Below are 20,812 nucleotides of genomic sequence, written 5' to 3'. Positions count from 1 at the left end.
ATTCGGTTATTAGTCACAACACTCATGACCACCGGGTTTACAACCCTATAGATCTCAAAAACTATCAACATTTTCCGTGCCTACGTGTTATACGTGGCGTGACCGGACGTCCCACGTTGTTAAGCGGATTGTCCTGAGTCTTAAATCTGCTTTTGTCCCACTTTCACGAAAATATTTTATGTATTATTTAACTTTCTATATTTATATTTTTTTGAACAAAATAATTTTACCTACTCTGGGTTTTTGGGTATTCGTCGATGATTAAAAATGTTCATTATTTTTATAGGAATACTTGATACTTGTTCAAGTTAAAATGTGGTTATGTTAAAATTCTATTTTATTCTTATTAAAATATTATTTTAAATATTGTTTTTCTAATATAATATGTTAATGGGTAATAAAATTGTTTTTAATTATTTTTTATTTTTTTGTTTATCAATCGGTAACTGCATGGTAAGTGTATGGAGGTACTTATAGTGTCCCACTTTTAGATTAAAAAAATTATGGTCATCTGCTATAAATACTACCTATCTCTAGTAATTAACGAAATTCAACAATACGTGCAATCGATCGGTGGTGAAACTAGGAATTTTTTCTGGAGAAGGGGATAGATATTTTTTACCATGCGCATACCTATTTATAGATTTCTTTAGATTCATATGGTATTAAGTAATTCTATCTTAACATATTTTGTCGAGATGTCAGCACTTAACCCCCAAAGTTCCAAATTAATAACTTAATATATATCATAACGGCCCCAGTAGGGAGGGGGGGTGACGTAATTACCTACGCCAATGCTATAATCGGTCACCGACACCTATAATAGCATTTTAATAAATATGCATCATAGTAGGCAGTAGCATGCACAACGAACGTCGAATAAAATGATAAGTCTTTTTTCATCTCAAACCCACCTCTCTTTGTAAAACCAAAATCGTATTTTTAATAATTTTAAACTGCTATTGTAACAAAGTATGAAGGACCTTGTGTTAAATTATTCAAGTATTTTGGCTAGACGATAAAAATTGTATTGACATTTATAGAAAAAAACCTATACAACAAATCGAAAACTGAGAATGTAAAATTTACAAGCCAAAAAAAAAGTTAATTTTTTTATATATTGTCATGTATGGAAAATTATAAAATAAACATTTGGTGAAAATTGTCTACGGGGTTGTTTTTAAATTACAACAAAATAAGAAAATCATTCTATGAAAAATCGAGTGAATATATATCAAATGTCGAAAAACATTCAATTTCAGACTTTCCATATAAAAATTTTAATTTGACTTTCCAGAAGACATTTTTTTTTTTGATAAAGGTAGTCAAACTTACATTTACAAATCTTGGATTTAAATAGAAATATTTTTATGAATTTCTAACTCAACTTAATTTTTACATTTTTCTTGATTTTGACAAATTTAGGCAATATTTTAACTTAAGACGCTCATAATTCAATACTGTGGATTTACACCATTTTTATTATACATTTTCTCTAGAAACAACAAATAAGAAGCATTATATTACATTTTTAATTTATGACCAAAAAACAGTGAGCCCAATTTCTCGGGACGCAAGCATTTGGGTGCTTAAGCCCTCCTAATATTATTTTTGGGTGATTTACGCCTATGCAGATTGGTACTAGCAAATATAGGCAAGTACTCAATGTCGCTTCAACGTTAATGAAACCAAATTCATGAACGAAAAATTTTCACATTCACTAAAGTTAATGGTTTTTCCAATGACTATTGTGATAAAAAACCGTGAATACTCGGTTGCATTTCAGTATATTCCAGGCGTCCCACATTTAAATGGCTGACTAATCACAAGCAGAGCCCTACTTGGGTCTTTTAGTGCCTCCGGTTCATTTTTTGATGTGGGTCCCTAGATTTAAATTACAAATTCAATTTTTTGACTTAATCGTTTTTATATTCGATTTATTGTTCAAGATCATAAATAAATGATACCATAAATCCTTTAGTTATCATTTAATGTTGATAGGTGTAAATAAAACGTATATTACTGTATTACAGTAATATCCCTAATTATGCCAGTGCCCGAGGCTGCAACCCCGTGTTACTATGTTAGTGAACATTATATTTTGTAACAGAAGGTTGATAGTAAAGATTAACGGTAAATGGCGTGCCACATATATCGTCATAATTGATTAAACCAATCAAACCATAAATCAAACAATGATTAAATTATTATTTAGTCATGAATGAAAAAATATTTTTATTTGAGTTTATGTGATATCAAGTTTCAATTAGCTATAGCCTATAACTTTAAATTTAAAACTAAGATCGACCGTCAAATTCTGACTTCACAGTTCATCATCGTCCATCAGTATGCTTATTTGCTTAACTACATACGTTAAATCAAAAATATAGATTAGTTTAGTAGACCCATCTTAGAACTTCCTGACGTTATAGCATTAATGCATGACCATGATTATAGGTCAACCAGTACTTCAAGTCAAGTATTATCCAATACCTTACTTAGCTGGTTATATAGCTAGAAACGCAAACCGATTCACTAAATGTGAAAAATGTCTTTTTAAAGAAACGATTGTTCCTCTTCATCTAGAGACAAACTTATAGACATGCAAATAACTTCAAGTGCCCGGGGGCACGGCTTAAAATTGAATGGTTGATTTCAAATTTTGCAGGTATTATTTTTTTGGGCATTAACAAAAAATGGGTTGGTGCCGTAAACTGTACAATTAAAAAAAAAAATTTGCAAGAATAAGCTAAGGGCCACCCTACGGTACCTACGTGACATGTGTAACATATTGCACGCGTGAAACACGAACTCGATTGTGGTTAGATCGTAATATAATCATCATTGGTCATAGACAGTAGGCACAATACGATGGAGGTACATAATCCCATTATTGATTATCCACGTAGTGCGCACGCGTAACGATATCATAATATTTATCATAATACTATTCGGGTATCGGTGAAAGACATAAGCGCCAAAATGTGATAAGAAAAAAAAATCGTACCTTACAAAAGCGCCAAAATGAGATGAGAAAAAAAAAATCGTATTTTACAAAAGCGCCAAAATCGTATCGTATATAAGCACCAAAATTCTAGGTACCTGTGTGCTACGCAGTGGCGGGCTCGTGCCTAGGTGTGCAAGTGTGAGCTCACCACATATATTAATTAGATATAATAGTGAAAATGTATAGTAATAAATTCATTTTAACAAATATCTGTTTAACTGTATTTATTATGTAAAAAAATTAAATTTTAAAAACAAACAAACGACAATTATTATTATCTCCTAATTAATATTTTTTAAAGTACTTAATATTATTTTCTAAAACTGTATAATCTCAAATTTAAAAATGCTAATAAATATTTTACTAATTACATTTATACTTAAAACAGACTAATTTTTTTAAAATAAACTTTTGCAATGATTGCACCCCACCTACTTTGAACACCACGAGCCGTCACTGATGCTACGGTTAATAGATATTAAATAACAGATAATATTATAATTAGAACTATATCGATCAAAAACTCCAAACGTTTAATCTTAATCGATAAATGTATTATTTTACAAAAACTCAACCAATTTATTAAATTTATATTTATTGTATGTATACATACCTATACTCATATTATATTTTAACAATTTATTATTGACAATTTTTTTAATGTAATATATTATATGAAATAAAATATTAATTTTGGCGCAAATGATAGGTCATTTTTGTAACTTTGGCGCTTATGTCATGTAGCCTCGGGTACGATCACAGAATATATATTCAGAATATTTATTCTGTGGTACGATATCGTTGTGTAGTATTATACGGCAGTATCGGTTGTGATATTTTCTGCAAGTGCATATTATATTATTATCATACTTGACGCGTGTCTGACGTACTATGAAAAATATACACTCACTATATAGGTCGTTGAAACTGCTGTGTCTGCTGTTCAAAAAGTGCAGATTGCAGAATTTTCGTAGTTACTAGTTCCAAGATAACGTCCACTATTGGGATTTGGGAGGTGTTCGTTAGGGAAGGTTTCATTGTTTATACGTTTACTCGGCTGATCGGAGAATATCGGTGACCTTATATGACGTACAAAATATGTGTTGAATATATTCCCCATTAACTAGTTACTACTTCTGTTGCCGAAAAATTTGATTTCGAAAAATAATCTCGCACAACTCGACCTCTGTGTGTCTTCGTTATTAAAATAAAATACATATTATTGGAAAATCTGAATTAATATGACTACGTAAAAACGTTTTAACTGCATTCAGTAATCACATCACAAGTTTAATATTATATAGAAAATCCTAATGTTAGGTTAGTTTTTGAACAGAATCATGGATCCTCTAAATATTCACCGAAAATGTTAAATCAAAATTTATAATACTGCTATATTAGGCACTTCCGAGTCTTCCGACGCAGAGTTGCAATTTAAAAGTACTAAACATTAAACGATCAATGATATATAGAGTTTTCCTCAACACTTTCATATTTCTATTATTATTAGTAGAACAATGAAATTAATCAAAAATAAAATTACCATGTTTTTACCTTTCGTCGCCTGGGCGGAACACAGTGCCGCAATTCATATGACGTTGTTGTATACTATTATACTAGGAATTACCTAACGTAATAACTAATAAGTATATTAGTTTTGGATTTCTAGAGTTTTCAAGTAGTAATAATGTAATATAAACAAAATATTCTAGCTTAGAATCTAAAATTATTATAATTAATTCTTAATAATATAATAAAATGCAATGTAGTTCTCTATGAATTGTTATACCTAATAAAAATTCAAAAATATTAAAGATTTTACATTACAAGGTTTTTTTTTGAAGCATACAAAACTAAAATTTTGACAAAATTCATGAAAATGTCCGCGGGTGTACGAGCCTTTGTTCGTAGAGTCGATCATCTAGACGACTGGTTTGGGCCCGACCATAACGGCCACTCAAGTGACTGGACGATTGACGGCGGGGCGGTTTTTTTTACCCATTCGAGCCGGTCAAATCCTTTGCGTCCCTCTATTGAAAACTGAAATGGTGCCACTGCATTTATTGCGTGGATATTGAACACTAATATTATTTTAGTAATTTATTCTTTAAGGTAAATTTCCGCTGAATACGATGAGGTACTTGTAATTTAAATACGATTTTTAGTTTTCTAATTATAATTTTTTAAAGGTAAGAAAGTCGAGTATGTCCCTATCTAATACGGGTTAATTGCAACATAGATGACCATCCAGTCCAGTGGCGGCGAGAACTTTTTCGACAGTGAGCCAGTGAGGCAAGAAAATGTTAGTTGCAGCACACACGACCCACCTTTTTATTTTGCACAGAGCCGTGGGGGGCTATGCGCCTATGCCCCCCACACCCCCTACTATAATCCTATATCAAATTAGCCTTTCTACAAATGAATCCAAGTTTCTGCTTGAGAGTTGAGACTGCAATAATAACGTTAATAACAGCAAAACACTGTATTACTGACAGAATGTGAAAACAAGTCATTAACACACAGTTGCGATTCATATTTATTAATACTAATCAGTTATTGGTCGTTTCTGGTTAACTGTGGAAAATACGTCTGAATGTCAGGTAAGCATTTGTTTTATTTGAAAACCATGTTTATGTCTATACTCTATATGAATATGACTATTTATATATTTATTTATTTGATACGTTGTGTCACTCAATATTTTTCAGAACTGACTATCCACTATAGGTACCTACTCGGTACCCACCCACCACCCCTTTAAGCTGTGAGACATTTGTCTCACAAAAACCCTCTCGCGCCGCCACTGTGACCATCTATGAATTGCACTCTGCGCCATGATAAATTAAATTAAATTAAACGGATTTAACCGCCATGCAGACTGGTGAAGAAATTATTGTGCGATATTTTCACTCTACGGATATTTTACGGGACGTTTTTTTCAGAAGATATCAACTTCCTTATCATTTTTCGGACAACTGCCCTCTACTCATATCACTTATCTATATCAGAGATTACAACAATATTATTTATAAGTACTCTTTGACAATGTATTATACTATTTTTCAATAATTATTTATTTCCTTGACATGTTGCTTAGATTACAAAACATTACAATATTTTTATAACATCTAAATAATGAATACTTGATTAGTGATATGATAGAGTTAAACATTAATTTAGTAAATATTGGTGTGATTAAGTTCATGGATACTTTAATAAAGATTGTTAAAAATTAAGTAGAACGTTAAAGTGTTTACAGAATTACGTTATTTTTTTCCTGCCAGCGGTTTTGAGTTTTGTTGGACGTGTGAAATCTTACAGTTTTTGGTGATCTGAATTTGTGACTTACATCCAGTTCAATTATGTCCGCTACTACTAGGAACATCCGTCACCAAACGCTGGAACAACAAGTACCTACCTGATGATTTATATCTGAAATAAATGCTCCTTTTTTCGTTTGTCTCATCATTAATTATTTGTTTTCTCAGAAACAACTGTTGGAAATGAAAATGAGGCAGGTCAGACAAACTCCGCAGATAATTAAAGCGTCAGACAATGTCATGCCAAGTGCAAGAATACGGCCAAAATCTGCTAGGCCAGTGGAGATGAATTGTAAGTATTGTTAATTGCATAGAACAATTTATTTATTTTTGTTTTTAATTTCTAATTGCAAACTATATTGTTAAAGTTAAATTCTTACAAAATAATATAAGCCCCTAAAACATTAATATAAAGTGTTTTTATCAAAACAGGTTTAATTTTTGTTAACATTATTTGATTGTACACCATTTGGTTGTAATTAGGTTTAATATACTAAACTTTAAAAGATAACAATAATTTTATGTTAAGCTTACAACTTGTGTCTATTATAATGAGTTTGTTCCAACTTCAGAAGAATTGTATTAATATGACTAACCAAAACATTATTTAAGTTTGGACATACCTTTAACATGCCCTTTTTCTAATTTTAATTTTCTTTTTGTTTATTAAAATAATATATGCTCACCGAATGTTAAGTAATAATTATTATATTGTTTTATTTACGTATTTAATTTTTGTTGCATTATTAATTATTAGGTTATGATGGTCCGTTAACATATGCAATGATGAACTGCAGTCCAGACTCCAGTGATATATTAGGTGTATCAAGACATTCTATTAACCATGATGTTATTGAAGGTTTGTAAAGTTGTACCTATTTTTGTAATTTTTTATTATGTTTGTTATTTTTAGATATGAGGAAAGAAGTAGCTGAAATGACTGTTGACGAACGTAGAGTATCTATAGACACTGAAGATGAAGAATCTTGTTCCATTTCTCCAGTTAAAAATTTAAGTTCAATACATATTAAAGAAAACAGCCCATTTATTTATCCTTCTTCAACAATTACTGATGTAAGTTACCTAAACATCTAAATATTGATATTATTTAATCGTTTTGCTTTTCAGACTAATGAATTGGAAGGAGATGTATATGGAAATTTAGAAACATTCGTCCTGGAACCGGCTGCCCAAGGTGTTCATTATAAATGCCGTATAACTAGAGATAAAAAAGGCATGGATCGGGGGTTATATCCTACCTACTATTTACATTTAGACAAAGGAAATGGATCAAAAGTAAACTAATTATAAAAAATAAAAATGTTAAACATTTAATTATAAACACTTTTTTGTTATTGTATTGTTTTGACCTAATAGATTTTTTTATTGGCTGCTCGTAAACGTAAAAAAAGTAGAACATCAAATTATCTAATATCAACAGATCCAACTGATTTGTCTAGAGGAGGTGATTCATTTGTTGGGAAACTTAGATCAAATTTAATTGGTACCCAATTCACTGTCTATGATAATGGTACTTCACCGTATAAGACATCTATAGAAGGGATCCAAGAAAGGCAAGAATTAGCTGCTGTAGTATATGTAAGTTAAAAAATAGTATTATATTGCTTTCCAAAAAACAATTGAAAAAAATTAAACTTTATATTTCATAAATACATTATTTTATAGGAAACAAATGTGCTAGGATTCAAGGGACCTCGTAAAATGACTGTAATAATACCAGGCATGAATAAAAATCACCAACGAGTTAAAGTCGCCACAACTGATAACTATAGTTCACTATTAGGTGATAATTTAACTTTGAGATATATTTAAGTCAAATAAAGTATTATATTATAATCTTATAAAAAAATATCTATAGAATGTTATCGAACAAAAAATATGGACGACCTGATAGAATTGCATAACAAAACACCACAGTGGAATGAAGAAACCCAATCGTATGTTCTTAATTTTCACGGACGAGTCACACAAGCTTCAGTTAAAAATTTTCAAATTGTTCACGATAATGATGGTGAGTTTATTACTATTAAATGATTGTAGTTCTGAGGATACTTAAAATACATATATATATAATAATAGATATATAAATAATTTAAATACAGTTCAGTCTCGTTATGTCAAAACTAGGAAACAGAAAAAATTTTATTTTATTGAGGTTTAAAATAAATAGTAATCATTATAAGGGGATTTCAATTGTTTTCCATGTTATTTTTCTTTATAAATGAAACTAGGTAAAAAGATAGTAGGTAGTTTCAGTAACAAAAATTATACATTATTGATAAACAAAGTTTATTTTTAAAAGTTTAATATGTATTACAAAGTTACTTTAATTGACACCATACTTGAAACTACAATATCTAATTTAAAACATGTGGATACATTTTTGATATTATACATTTATACTCCACCTCATACAAGAATAACCTCAGGTGTATTTCTGCTTAGAAAATGATTGTGACTAGAGCGTTCTTCGGAGCATCATCTAATTATTACAAAAATCTCATACCTTACATTTTGCTGAAATTAACATTGTAAAGAAATGTATGGCCGTGGCTAATTATTGAAACAAAAGCTGATTATGAAAACTTATTTCATCAATGAGTGTGGTTTTGACTGAACTTTACAAAACTCAGTCATAGCCTGAGGTTACTCATACTTGAATATGAGAGGCAGCATAGTTTATTAATATACGTTCTAAACCACCGCAATAGTTTTGTTAGGATTTTCATATGAGAATATTTTCATCATCCAACAAATAATAAATGTATACTATTTTTACCTGTCAGAAACTGTATTAATTTTATTGTCTGATTATTTTTTCAGTTGATTACATTGTCCTGCAATTCGGTCGTATTTCAGATGATCTCTTTACAATGGATTACAGATATCCATTGTGTGCAATGCAAGCATTTGCTATCACTCTTAGTAGTTTTGATAGCAAATTAGCTTGTGAATAGCTAAAATATATTCAATTTCAATTTTGAAGTCCTTAAAAATTAAGTTTTGATTTTAATCTCTACTTAATGATTTTAGTTAACTATATTTTTTTTATCTCCTTTCACCTATTTATTTATATTTATATTTATACTTTTGCACCAAAAATTTCAATTTATTCTAGTCTTTATTTATTACATATTACTATCTAGTATTTTTATATGTTAAAATTAAATTTAAAATGTTGAATGAATGCCATGAAGTAATTATATTATTTAAAAATTGAATCCTGTTTTTGAATTATTATTTAATGAAAAATGTTGATGTTTATTTACATTTATTTTTAGTACACTGCCATTAATAATGTTAACATTATGAGCTGAAAAGTTTCGAATAAAAGTTATTTCATTTATATTTACTACTTAAAACTATAGTATGTGTTGGATAAAGAAATCAATATGAATATTAAGATTTTATTTTGTAATAATATTATTAATTTCATCTTTTAATAATTTTAAATCTCTTATATTATAAATAATAACACCTTTTTATGTTATTGTTACAGTGAATCTGTAAATTACAGTAACTGATATTTTATTATGTTGTTAATTGATTCAAGTTAACTTATTAATTAATCATACAATTTATTTTCAAGATATTTTTGGCTGGTTACAACTTAAATATAATAAAAAATATTTTCCACTTATAAATGTGCAGGTGCACCTTTTTTTGCTGGTTTTAACACCCATGATGATTGATGTTTCTCTGTCAATTAAAAAATTAATTATAATTTGGTGTTCCTAAAAATATTTTTTTTTCATTAATTCATTTGCCTTTTCTTGTCTATGTATACTCAAACATTATATTATTTGTATATTAAATAAAATAATGACATTAACTTTAGTATCCTAACTTTTCCAAGTCAAATTTCAAATTATTATTATCCTACTTAGAATATACCTTATACAATTTCTGAATATTTGTTTTTACTTTTATAAAACTTTGTATTGTTAATATAGGTATTATACATGTAAACTGTGGCAGTTTTATTATTATATTATTTTGATTAATTAATAATTTTGTTATGTTTAAGTTTTATAATATGGTCATCATATCACTAGTATCACATATCTATTGTGCACTGATTTACCAACTATAGTTTTTATTAGACCACGGACATAAGTATAATTTATTTATGATATATTATATCTTAGTCTGTGTGTTTGACTAATTGTTTATTGTGTATACAAACAAAAGTGCCTTACACTTGTGCCTTACATTACTTAACAATTGTACTTTTTTTTTAAAAAATTATACAGCATCATGTTTATGTAATTGTTTACTTGTAAAATAAATGAAAATATTCAAGTAAAACGAATGTAATTGATTTATTATTTTCTATTATACATTCATTGATAGTGGACGTCCATTACGTACGTTATCAATCTGAAATTAAAAAAGAAATATATATTATATCTATGTATCTTTAAAAAATGATTTTGACTATCATTTTTTCTGGTATAGTGTTTTGAGATAAAAAAAAATGAAAAAACACATTATTGTAAATATTTTTGTTCATCACTGCTTTAAGAATCTGAAAATCATCTGTTATTCACTTATACTTTAAAACAGTAAGTATGTAATGTATTGTAATGCACTAATGTTCCAAAGGGAAACATTCTAATTTCTAATTGCTTTAATTATAAGAATTCTAATGTTTTTTATTTTGTCAAAATATAGACTTTAAAGAGATGATGCATTATGTAATCATATGCGTGATTGGTAAAATACAACCGAATTTGTGAACTCTGTTAACAAAAACCACAATAGTATATTGTGTTGAAAATACATTTTGTTTACTATCGCTTGTTCGAATTACAATTGTATTTACACTTCTCTTGGGCAATCTGAGCTGTCAGCTGTCAGCTGCCGGCGGGTAGGTTTATGTCAAATCGTTAACAGTACTGTTGTCAACCAAAAACGAAAACAAAAATGAGTAAATCCATACCCAGGTGGCCAGGTGTATACGTCGACCTACTTATTGAGTGTCAAATCCTTGTGAAACAAAACTAAAACGTATCTAGGATTACAACCAAAGTGCATGCTGCTAAATGCCTGAATAGTGAACAAATATATAGAAACATTCTTTACGGCATTCACTTAATTGTTAATTGTTATTGAAAAATAAGAAATTATTATGTTTCCGTATAGAGGTATTCCCAGTACAGTAACCTGTGGGGCAGGGGCGCAATTTAAATAAAAAATGTGGGGGTGCTGAAGCCCCTTTATTTTTTTTCATATTATCTTATTGCTTCCACGATCGTCTTTCCTCTAATAGCAACCCGTTAATACGAAATCTCGCAATCCTTTCTATTCCCGGAAACCCACCCAGACGTTTAAAACGAAAATGGTGTCGTGACCTACTTGTTCACACCCCTCCCATCTACTAATCCAAAATTAGAGCTTCAGTTGTTTAACTAATTTTATATAAAAAAAAAAACCAATATTGAGTGTCATTAGTGGATGACTTCTCACTTCAAGCGTATCATGTGTAAATTACTCTAACCATATAAACTTATTGTGCCCCTAAGGTATGGATTGTTTATCTCAAATAAAAAAAAAAATATATTTTTTCTTATGGTTGTGGATGCCTGCATAATTTCTATTAAAATGAAAATAAATATGAACAATATTGGGGGTGCTAAGAACCCCCAATCACCCCCCCCCCCCAAATTGCGCCTATGCTGTGGGGGGACATTGGTGGCCAGTGGCCACACAGTCTTCTAGACTACACTGTACTATATAGAAATCGATGGGTAGCAAGTGCCCTCCTCCCCTTTCCTTTATTTGTTTTAATATATAATATTTCCAATTAAAATTAAGAAGTTCTTTTTTGAAGACTTCCGAGAAGAAATGTTTGATTTATTGCTGTTGTCTTTTATGATAACTGCAGTTCAGGGTAGTTTCCAATGAGGGAAATGTACAACACACTCAGGTTTCACGGCATATTAATGCAGGTTATACAATTAATGAAAAATGTTCAAAAATGAACATTGGATACATTTTTTTCTCTTACCTGGTTTTTGAATACTATTTCAACGGTGACGATTACTTGATGGGTGTATTCTTTTACCTCTGGGGTGTCGATTGAGTATGGATCAGGCACATTTGAACGTATTGCAGCGGTGATTGCTTCAACTAAAGCGTTGAAAACGTAATTTTGAGTGTTCACTGGTTGTGGCAAGAATCCTATGTTATTATTATAATCTTGAGATCCGTAGTAATTCATGTTGGTTGCGCCACCGTAGTACGTCTGCTGTTGCTGTTGCATCGACTGTTGACCTATGAAGGAATCTTTTGTAGTTTGATTTGTGTTGAAAATACGGTTATAAGTAGATATGGATTGTTATTTTGTGGAAATACCTGTTTTATCCGGCTGAGTATAGTATGGTATATTCGTATCTTTTGCCGTCGGCTTAGTGGTAGATTGCTGGGAGTATTTGTCAATCAGAGCGCCTGGTAAATTATGCAAGACACCAGAAGGACTGAAATCTCGTTTAGATAGACGACCCTTAACAATTTGAAATATAACACCATAACACATGTAAAAGTAAAACTAAAATTTCACTCTCAAAATTGTTGAGCAACTTACGTATAAAGTGTTCCTAACCGTATCCAAAGTCTGTTGAAGACTGCGCATCGCGGATTGTACTACAGCATATGTTAAGCGAATAACATCAATCAATTGGGCACGCGGGAAATTCGCACGTGTTACGTCAAATATTGCTTTAATCCTAACAAACGGTATATGAACCGACTCTGAAATCATGGATATAAAATTGTATACAGACATATCGTTTAAAGGAAAATTTATAATTCCTTGGTTATTATTTTGGTATGACATCGATGGCGTTCCAAAGATACTTGTGCTTGTCTTACCGTCATAACTTGTATATCCGTCATTTGGGTTTGAATTCTTTGTGTAATCTTTATTTGATAATAACCACGAGTTAGAAATATTCGGAGGAGGGTTCCTTAAATCTACTTTCTTGTAAATACATCCACTATTGTCCTTAGAGCTTGGTTGGTTGTCATTTAGCGAACTACTAGGTAATTTTATCTTAGATGACATCTGATTTTGACCAACAGCAGAATAAGCGTTTGGTTGATTATAATAATTATTATTTGACGGGTACATAGGGATTTGATTATAATATAATGGATTTTGATAAACATTTAATAATGTACTAAGTAGTTGATTATAAGCATTAAAATACGGTTGTTGAACATAGTCAACTATATTTGAAAATGAGGGATTATACCATGGTATATTAGTCGGTGAAGAATTTAATAAATTATTATTATTTGGATAACTATTATCACTAGTTGATGACTGTGTAGGAGCTATTAGAAGGGTATGGACATCATTAGGATTAGCGAACACACGGTTTTTGCCATTGTTCTGTTTTATGTTTTCGAGATTTTCTGTGTCTACAATCAATGATTGATCGTACTTGCGTAGTCCATCATCTAATGGTTCGTCAAATACTAAATTTTCCAATGAAAATAATTCATTGTCTTTTTTAAATGGAACAACTGGTAACTCAGGGTTTGTTTTTTCTAATATTGGTTCTTGCTTTAACTGTGTATCTATAACATTTGCAGGCAATGGACTTTCATTCAATGCATTTTGTAACTTTTGTGCATCCTCATTTAAACTGATATCTTTTTTTGAATCATCTTGTTGTGGATTATTTATCACAACGTTTTCTACTTGCGTATTATCTGTTAGTAATTGTGGTGGTGTATCATTCAATTCTAATGGAGAATCATCTTGATTTTCCGAAACATTATTAAGTGGACTCGGGCTTTTATTATTTTCAGGTTCTAAAAATGTTTGCATATCTGTTTGTGAATTATCTATCAAAATGTTTTCATTTTGCACAACATTGCTAATAAGTGGCTCTGGTTTACTATCCGGAAATCCTGATATGGAATTCAATGACACACCGTCATTTGTATCTTGCATAGTATTTGTATTAGGGGTTGGAGGACCTTTATCCAATAATTCTGAAGATGATGGCGATGGCACTTGATTTGAGATAGGAGGAACTGAAGTAGAAGATTGTGGTAAATTTAATTGATTTTCTGTTGGTGGAAGATATACACTGTTCGGAATATCTAATTTAGAATCAATTGGCTCACTATATTCAACTTCCATAGTATTTTTACTAGGTGTTGGAAGACCTTTATCTAATAATTCCAAAGATGATTGTGATAGCAATGGTAATTGAATTTCCGCTTGTGGAAGTAAATTTGGTGGAATAATTTTACCATCCAAAAAATCTGATTGAGGATTAAGCAATACCCCATCTTTTATATCCATAGTATTTTCATTAGGCGTTGATGATACTTTATCCGGTGGATTTGAAGGAAATTGTGATGGAATTTGAGGGAGTAAAATTGTATTTGAGTTAGAAGGAATTGAAGGATTTAATTGTGGTAAATTTAATTGAGTTTGTGTCGGTGGAAGTAACGTATTGGTAGGAATGTCTGATTTAGAATTAAACGAAGTTTGTTGTGATAACTGTGGGACTATATTTGAAGGAACCTGTTCTGGCTTATTTTCTTGTTTTTTATCGTTATTCATAACTTGGCCAAAGTCTGGTGATTCGCCAAAATCTGGTAATTCCTCGGGTATTGGGTGATCTAAACTAGTAAGCGGTTGTTTCTGGTATTCGTTCGGCGGCGAAGGTTTAATTGTTCCAAAAGACTGGGATGCCCCTTGTCCACCCTGTGGGGGTAAATTATATGGTGGTGATACCAGTGACTGTTGGTTTTCATTGTTCTGATTTATTACAGGCTGTTTAAATTCAGTGTTCACATTCTGGTTAAGCGTTGGGTATTGCATATTAATTGGCTGTTGATGCCCGGATTCACTGTTGGAGTTGAATGAGCCTGGAGGTAATGACTGTGGTGCATTTGATTGAATTTGAAGCATTGGATTTGGATTTGGCTGAGGTATTTGAGGCGTTTCCGTTAAAGGCGGCTGAAATTTTTTCACCTCTTGAGTCTGATAAAAGTTTTGTTCTTGAGGTATGAACTGCTGTGGTATAGTTGATTGTTGCGGCGTATTTAAGTGGTGTTGCATATTATACGGTTGAGGCATGGGCGAGGGTTGCCCATAATTTATGGGTTGTTGATTATTATTGTTATTCAAGTAAGTACTTTGTGGTGGGTAAGGGCTTATTGAATTGTAATAATTTGTGGCCTCTGGAGTAACTGGTTGACCAATCCAAGAGTTAGGAGCTCCTGAATTTTGTCCATTAAACTGTACCGAATTTGTAGTGGTTTTACAATCCACAGCAAGAATCTGTAAACAGTTTTTTTTTCTATATTACATTTATAACACAGTTTTACCAAAATTATATTAAATTTATAAATAATAATCCACTAAAGTTTCATTTGACCAGTTAATGTTTTTTTTTTAATCTCAGGACTAAATATTTTGGTAGCCCCTATTACTAGCTGTGTGTGTGTGAGTGTGTAAAATTGTTCTTCTATACTGGATGATTCTTTTATTATTAAACACGTGAAATCACAAAATTGTAATGTAGGTATAATTTGGATTGGTAACTAAATCAGTTTATTAAACTTACTCTGAAGGTCTATTTTATTTCCTCAAATGATGAATACAAGACTCGCCCAAACGATTTGATATCCAATATCCATTTTCAAGTGAAAAAGATAAGGATTCGTTCAAAGACCAGTGCCAGGTGGCAGAATGGTTACCTACAACTCATACATTCTCGAGGACGCTACACCGCCTACACCCGTAAAATATGTTGTCTATTTCTGTTCGTCTTACGCATCATAGATGTTATACTATTAGACAAGAACTGTGTATAACAACAGTAAAACGGGCTACATATCAACACATAGATGTGATGCAGGCTGTTTTTACGAAAAAATACAATAATTTATAAACCTATATATCTTACCCCTCAACTCTGCACTACCGTGCGTACAAGTAATCAAGTAATCAAATAGCGCCCTATATGTTGCCACGCTTTCCATTCGTCCATTGCCTGCCTAGTAGAATAAGGTCTTCCAAATGTGCAACGTAGCAAAAACTGTTCAACTCCAACTGTATTTAATATTTATAGAAGAATTATCAAAATTCGCCAACGCATAGGAAAGAACATCATCTCTGTGTTTTTATTATTTGGATAACAAATAAATATAATTCAATTTTTTTGACAACACTAACCAATAACTTTTAATAATTAAATGAACAAAAAAAACCTAATGTTCTTAAGCTGATAACTGAATGTTACGACACAAATAAAGTTCTTCCTGCGTTGTAGAATTTTGGTAATTCTACTATAAATACAAAGGGAGCATTAAAATTGTCTCACTCAAAACAGTTTTTGGTATGTTGTACAATATTGTAAAACGGAGACAACACATGCGGGTGTAGCATCCTCTTATTCCTCTTAAACCGCAAGTGATAACTGCCAACTGGTATACTTACTAGAATAAGATCTCATAATTTGCCAATGACCAAAATCATGTTAAGCTGGAAAAATTACGGATCTTAAAAAATGCATTATTTTTTTTAATTATCTTACAAACGGGATTAGGCGGCTTTTGACACATAATAAAAGTATACGGGCAAATTTATGGTTGTACTCGTAATTCGTATATAATATATTGATGTACAAGACGTCAAGATTAATTTATAACTGTAATTGCAATAAGTTATAAATTTAATTATATAATATATTAGATAACAACTTTTAGTCATTACAAAAGGTATTTAATACAATATTTATGCATTTAACATTATATCACAAATAATTACCTACCTCATGTTTCGGTTACAATTTATCTTTGCCTGATAAATCAAGTATCTACAATGATTAAACATTGGACGATTATTTCAAATCATCAGTAAATACGACGAAATTATATCTCTGAAGTATTTAAGAGGAATGGCTCACAATTTTCAATTGTAACTTGTATAAAATATTTGTGTGCTTTGTAATATCGTGATTTATTATACATTATTAGGGTAAAAATTTGAAAATCACTTTTCATTATAAATATACATTATAAATTTATATGCATAATATATTTGTGCTTGTAACAATAATAACATTTAATTTAATATTAATATAAATTAAATATTAAAATATTTTCATGGGATATATGTCTAATAGGTATTTTTAACAGGATATATTTTGTCGAAGATATTTTGACCGGTCACATGAATGTACTAACTTATTAAACTAATAAAATACCATAATTTTCAGTTTTAAAGCAATGAAATAATTTTACATTATCACTTATCAGTTATCAGCAAACTGACAAATGTCCACCTTGGTGTGCAGGGGTAGTATTCTGAGGTAATTAGATACTCGAAGAATTTATGACCAAATAGGGATAACTGTAAACTTCTTTCTATCGGTTAAGACTTAGTAGGATATGAACCAGGAGAGAAAGTTCTCCCCTACACCTAATTGGTCAAGTAACATTGTATAATTGATTGAATAAAAGGCTTTTTAAATGTCAAAGATTACCTATAACATTAACTAGGCTCCAGTAGTACCTATAGCAAAGGGGTGTTGAAACATCCCCTTCCTATCAGCTGTATTTATGCAAAAAATATATGTATGATATGATTCAGATTTTTACAACATAATATAATATGTTCTCGTACGGTTCTATTTCATATTTGACATTATTAATAATATGAAGATTGATGGCTACAATGGAGTGTGTAAAGCCCTTCATGCTTTAAGTTTAAATATAAAATTAAAACAGTCTACTCCAAAAAATCCAGGCTACCTGGCCGGCCTGATTCATATAATATGTTTTAAGCTGTCTCTGATAAATGAGAAATATTCTACTGCACCATCTAAAATAGAACTAGGTATTTCAAAAAAGTAAAATGAAATTCAAATATTTAATCATAAGCTAACGAGAATTAAATTTTGAAAAACATTGATTACATTTATGAAAACAAAGTTAGTAAAAAGAGAGGGTTTTATGACTCAAACACTCAGTGCATTGTGAATAAAAACACCGATACCTACATTATGATTCAATAAATGTATTTAGTAGGTACTTATACAATGATTGATTTCAGTTAACCACATACATTTTTGTAGATGGAGCTTTGGAATAAAATACCAAATGTAAAAGCACCCATTTTATATTAATATTAAATATATTATTATAAGAGGTACCCATGTAAGATTTACGGAATGAATACCTATTTTAGTGTTATTGACCCTTGTAATTTGTGGACCAGTAGAAGAATATGAAAACTAAAATTGATAAAATATGTGCAAATTATTGCCTATACTCTATCAAATCTATGATTAAAACTAAATAAACTAGGTAGGTACTTATTTAGTTTTATTGAAAGATGAAATATCTAGAACTCGGGAGTAGTGTCGTTGTTTATCATAGTGACATCCCGGTGCGTTTTTTTCTCACAGGTTTGTACCACAGATTATTTGAAAAAAATTATGATCTCAGTTTGTACCACGGACTAAGACAGATATATTTTGTTGTCCGTAGTTTTTACCAACAAACTTCTAGGTCAGAAGTTGTCAATCTTTTCCAATATGCAAGCCACATTATTACATTAAACATTTTAAGCAGGTACCTACTTATCTGTTGATCTATCATTATTTATCACTATGAACTGTGGTAGGGATAAGGTTACTGTAGGTTGTTTTTTACGATCTTGGATCTTTACGGTTGTTACGGTAGGTAGCAAACACGTGTATGTGTGGCGAGGTTTTTAACTATTATGAACCCGGGTGGTCATCCATCCAAGAGCTGTAGCTGTGGTCGTTACTTACTCCCAAAGTCCCAATTGCATTTCGCGACTGGTAGCAGCCAACCCTCCACGCAGAGCCATTTAATATGTCTTGTATTTTAACCCACATGTAGTATAATATTCTTGTATCATTATTCTTCCATCAGGAAGTTGTAAGCTGTTCTTCGCTAATAATTTCTTTACCTCCTTTTGTATATTAAGCGTAAACCTATGTTTAGTTCTTAAAGTTGTTGATATCTAGATATTGGTATGATTAATTTTGAATAAGATCGACTGGTCGGCGACTCCTGTTCTAGCCTCTAGGTGGGTGAATTGTACCTTGTGAATTGTGACCCAGTCATGTCGTCAAACGGCCATCGTAAAACCCATATTCATAATATCGAATATGGCGATAAGGCTAGTTGTTTCAATCTACACTCTACACATTTAAATATAATTGTTGTCAACAAATTTTCCGATCAGATTTAAAACAGAAGAAAGATAATTTCATTGAGTCCCCTGATTTATAAATTAGCGTCACCCGACTCTACATCTATAATAATGGAAAAAAACAATTTTTTTTTTTTCAAAAAGATAGGTTAAACTACTTAAACTAAAGTAGAAGCGGAAATGTTAACTCAGCTTTTAAACTATTTATTAAGGTATACTAATTATGTATTAAATATTATAGTTTGTACAAGTAATAATATAATGTTGGAGGAGAAGTATTGGCACCATAGTTCCTCCTCCAGTCCTCGTACCATAATAATAAAAAAATAATAAAATAAAATATAGAAAAAAAATAAATTTTCCTTTGAGAGAAGCAAAATCCTTTTCAGCCATCTTTTTGTTATTTATCGTAGCTACTTATTTCCAAATTTGATGTTCTGTACAACATTTCAAAACAAAAACATTTGATGGACAAAAAGATAAGCTCAAACTTCCAGGTAGCTAGATGGTATTTTTTTATTTATATAAAATTATTTAATTATAAGGTAGGCAGATTTAAAGAAAAATTGTTAATGTTTGAAATATTTCTTTGGTCTGTCAGTATTTACAATACACTCTAACATACATAGGTCTCGAGTAACATATAGTTTATATAGTTTAAATACGTAAAATATTTATTATTTTAAAATAATATAATACATTACCTTCGACAGTAAAAAAAAAAAGATTCCATTTTTCACTGCTCTCATAACTCTTCTTCTTAACAAAAATCCTTAATTTTGTGTGGGGTATATACAATTTCCAACAATTGAAATATATGTTTTTATAGCGTATTGAGTACAACACACAATTTTAATGAGCGAAACCAAGTAAATATTTACCAGAACTGACAGATAAAAGTATAATCAAATAAATTAAATCACATATTTGTGTAATTTGATAACTTGACAGTTGATTTAATTGTATGGGCATGTAACAAAAATATAGCTTTTAATAACAAAAATAATTATTAACAAATTTTAACATTATAGGTAAATCAGTTATATAATATAATATTCTAAGTACCTACCTAATAAACAAAAATCACATTTTATTTAAGCCTAAGATATCTTTTAGGTTAGAATAAATGATGAACATTTTATCATAACAATGAACCAAATCAATCAACTTAGAAATAACGTATACTTAAAACATGTTACTTTCAAAACTTAATGTTTTCATAAACAAGGAAATTTCATATAACATAAG

General features: G+C 30.4%; 2 protein-coding genes across 4 annotated transcripts; one reads left to right on the top strand and one right to left on the bottom strand.

Moving 5' to 3' along the window:
• The first annotated feature begins 6,115 nt into the window (after positions 1-6,115).
• LOC111033814 (protein king tubby) lies at positions 6,116-9,405 on the top strand. The gene is made up of 9 exons (XM_022314741.1): positions 6,116-6,417; positions 6,496-6,619; positions 7,085-7,186; positions 7,241-7,401; positions 7,456-7,623; positions 7,705-7,926; positions 8,014-8,131; positions 8,207-8,359; positions 9,172-9,405. Exons 1-9 carry the CDS (start codon positions 6,370-6,372, stop codon positions 9,303-9,305), a joined length of 1,230 nt encoding a protein of 409 aa, XP_022170433.1. The 5' UTR covers positions 6,116-6,369; the 3' UTR covers positions 9,306-9,405.
• A 1,097-nt stretch (positions 9,406-10,502) lies between these two features.
• On the bottom strand, positions 10,503-20,728 carry LOC111033756 (eukaryotic translation initiation factor 4 gamma-like). Of its 3 annotated transcripts, XM_022314684.1 has the most exons (6): positions 20,269-20,728; positions 13,222-15,655; positions 12,935-13,101; positions 12,706-12,853; positions 12,359-12,636; positions 10,503-10,728 (listed from the first exon to the last, which is right to left on the bottom strand). In XM_022314684.1, the coding sequence occupies exons 1-6, from the start codon at positions 20,311-20,313 to the stop codon at positions 10,684-10,686; spliced, it is 3,117 nt and encodes a 1,038-aa protein (XP_022170376.1). In that variant the 5' UTR covers positions 20,314-20,728; the 3' UTR covers positions 10,503-10,683. The 3 variants fall into 3 exon arrangements, with proteins under 3 accessions (XP_022170376.1, XP_022170362.1, XP_022170370.1); XM_022314670.1 differs by having other exon boundaries at positions 12,935-15,655; XM_022314678.1 differs by having other exon boundaries at positions 12,359-12,624; positions 12,935-15,655.
• Positions 20,729-20,812: the final 84 nt, after the last annotated feature.

Source organism: Myzus persicae, unplaced genomic scaffold (genome assembly GCF_001856785.1).
Source record: "Myzus persicae strain clone G006 unplaced genomic scaffold, MPER_G0061.0, whole genome shotgun sequence".
NCBI lineage: Eukaryota > Metazoa > Arthropoda > Insecta > Hemiptera > Aphididae > Myzus > Myzus persicae.
This window is presented reverse-complemented; position numbering and strand designations above follow the sequence as displayed.

What these genes read in the sequence shown, in the direction of transcription:
- LOC111033814 (XM_022314741.1), top strand. Translation starts at nt 6,370, where the DNA reads ATGTCCGCTACTACTAGGAACATCCGTCACCAAACGCTGGAACAACAA. An exon ending in CTTCTTCAACAATTACTGAT is followed by an intron (nt 7,402 to 7,455) that starts GTAAGTTACCTA and finishes TTTGCTTTTCAG; the next exon opens with ACTAATGAATTGGAAGGAGA. An exon ending in ACAAAGGAAATGGATCAAAA is followed by an intron (nt 7,624 to 7,704) that starts GTAAACTAATTA and finishes TTGACCTAATAG; the next exon opens with ATTTTTTTATTGGCTGCTCG.
- LOC111033756 (XM_022314670.1), bottom strand. Translation starts at nt 20,313, where the DNA reads ATGAGAGCAGTGAAAAATGGAATCTTTTTTTTTTTACTGTCGAAG. An exon ending in CGGTTAGGAACACTTTATAC is followed by an intron (nt 12,854 to 12,934) that starts GTAAGTTGCTCA and finishes CAAATTGTTAAG; the next exon opens with GGTCGTCTATCTAAACGAGA. An exon ending in TACTCAGCCGGATAAAACAG is followed by an intron (nt 12,637 to 12,705) that starts GTATTTCCACAA and finishes AAACTACAAAAG; the next exon opens with ATTCCTTCATAGGTCAACAG.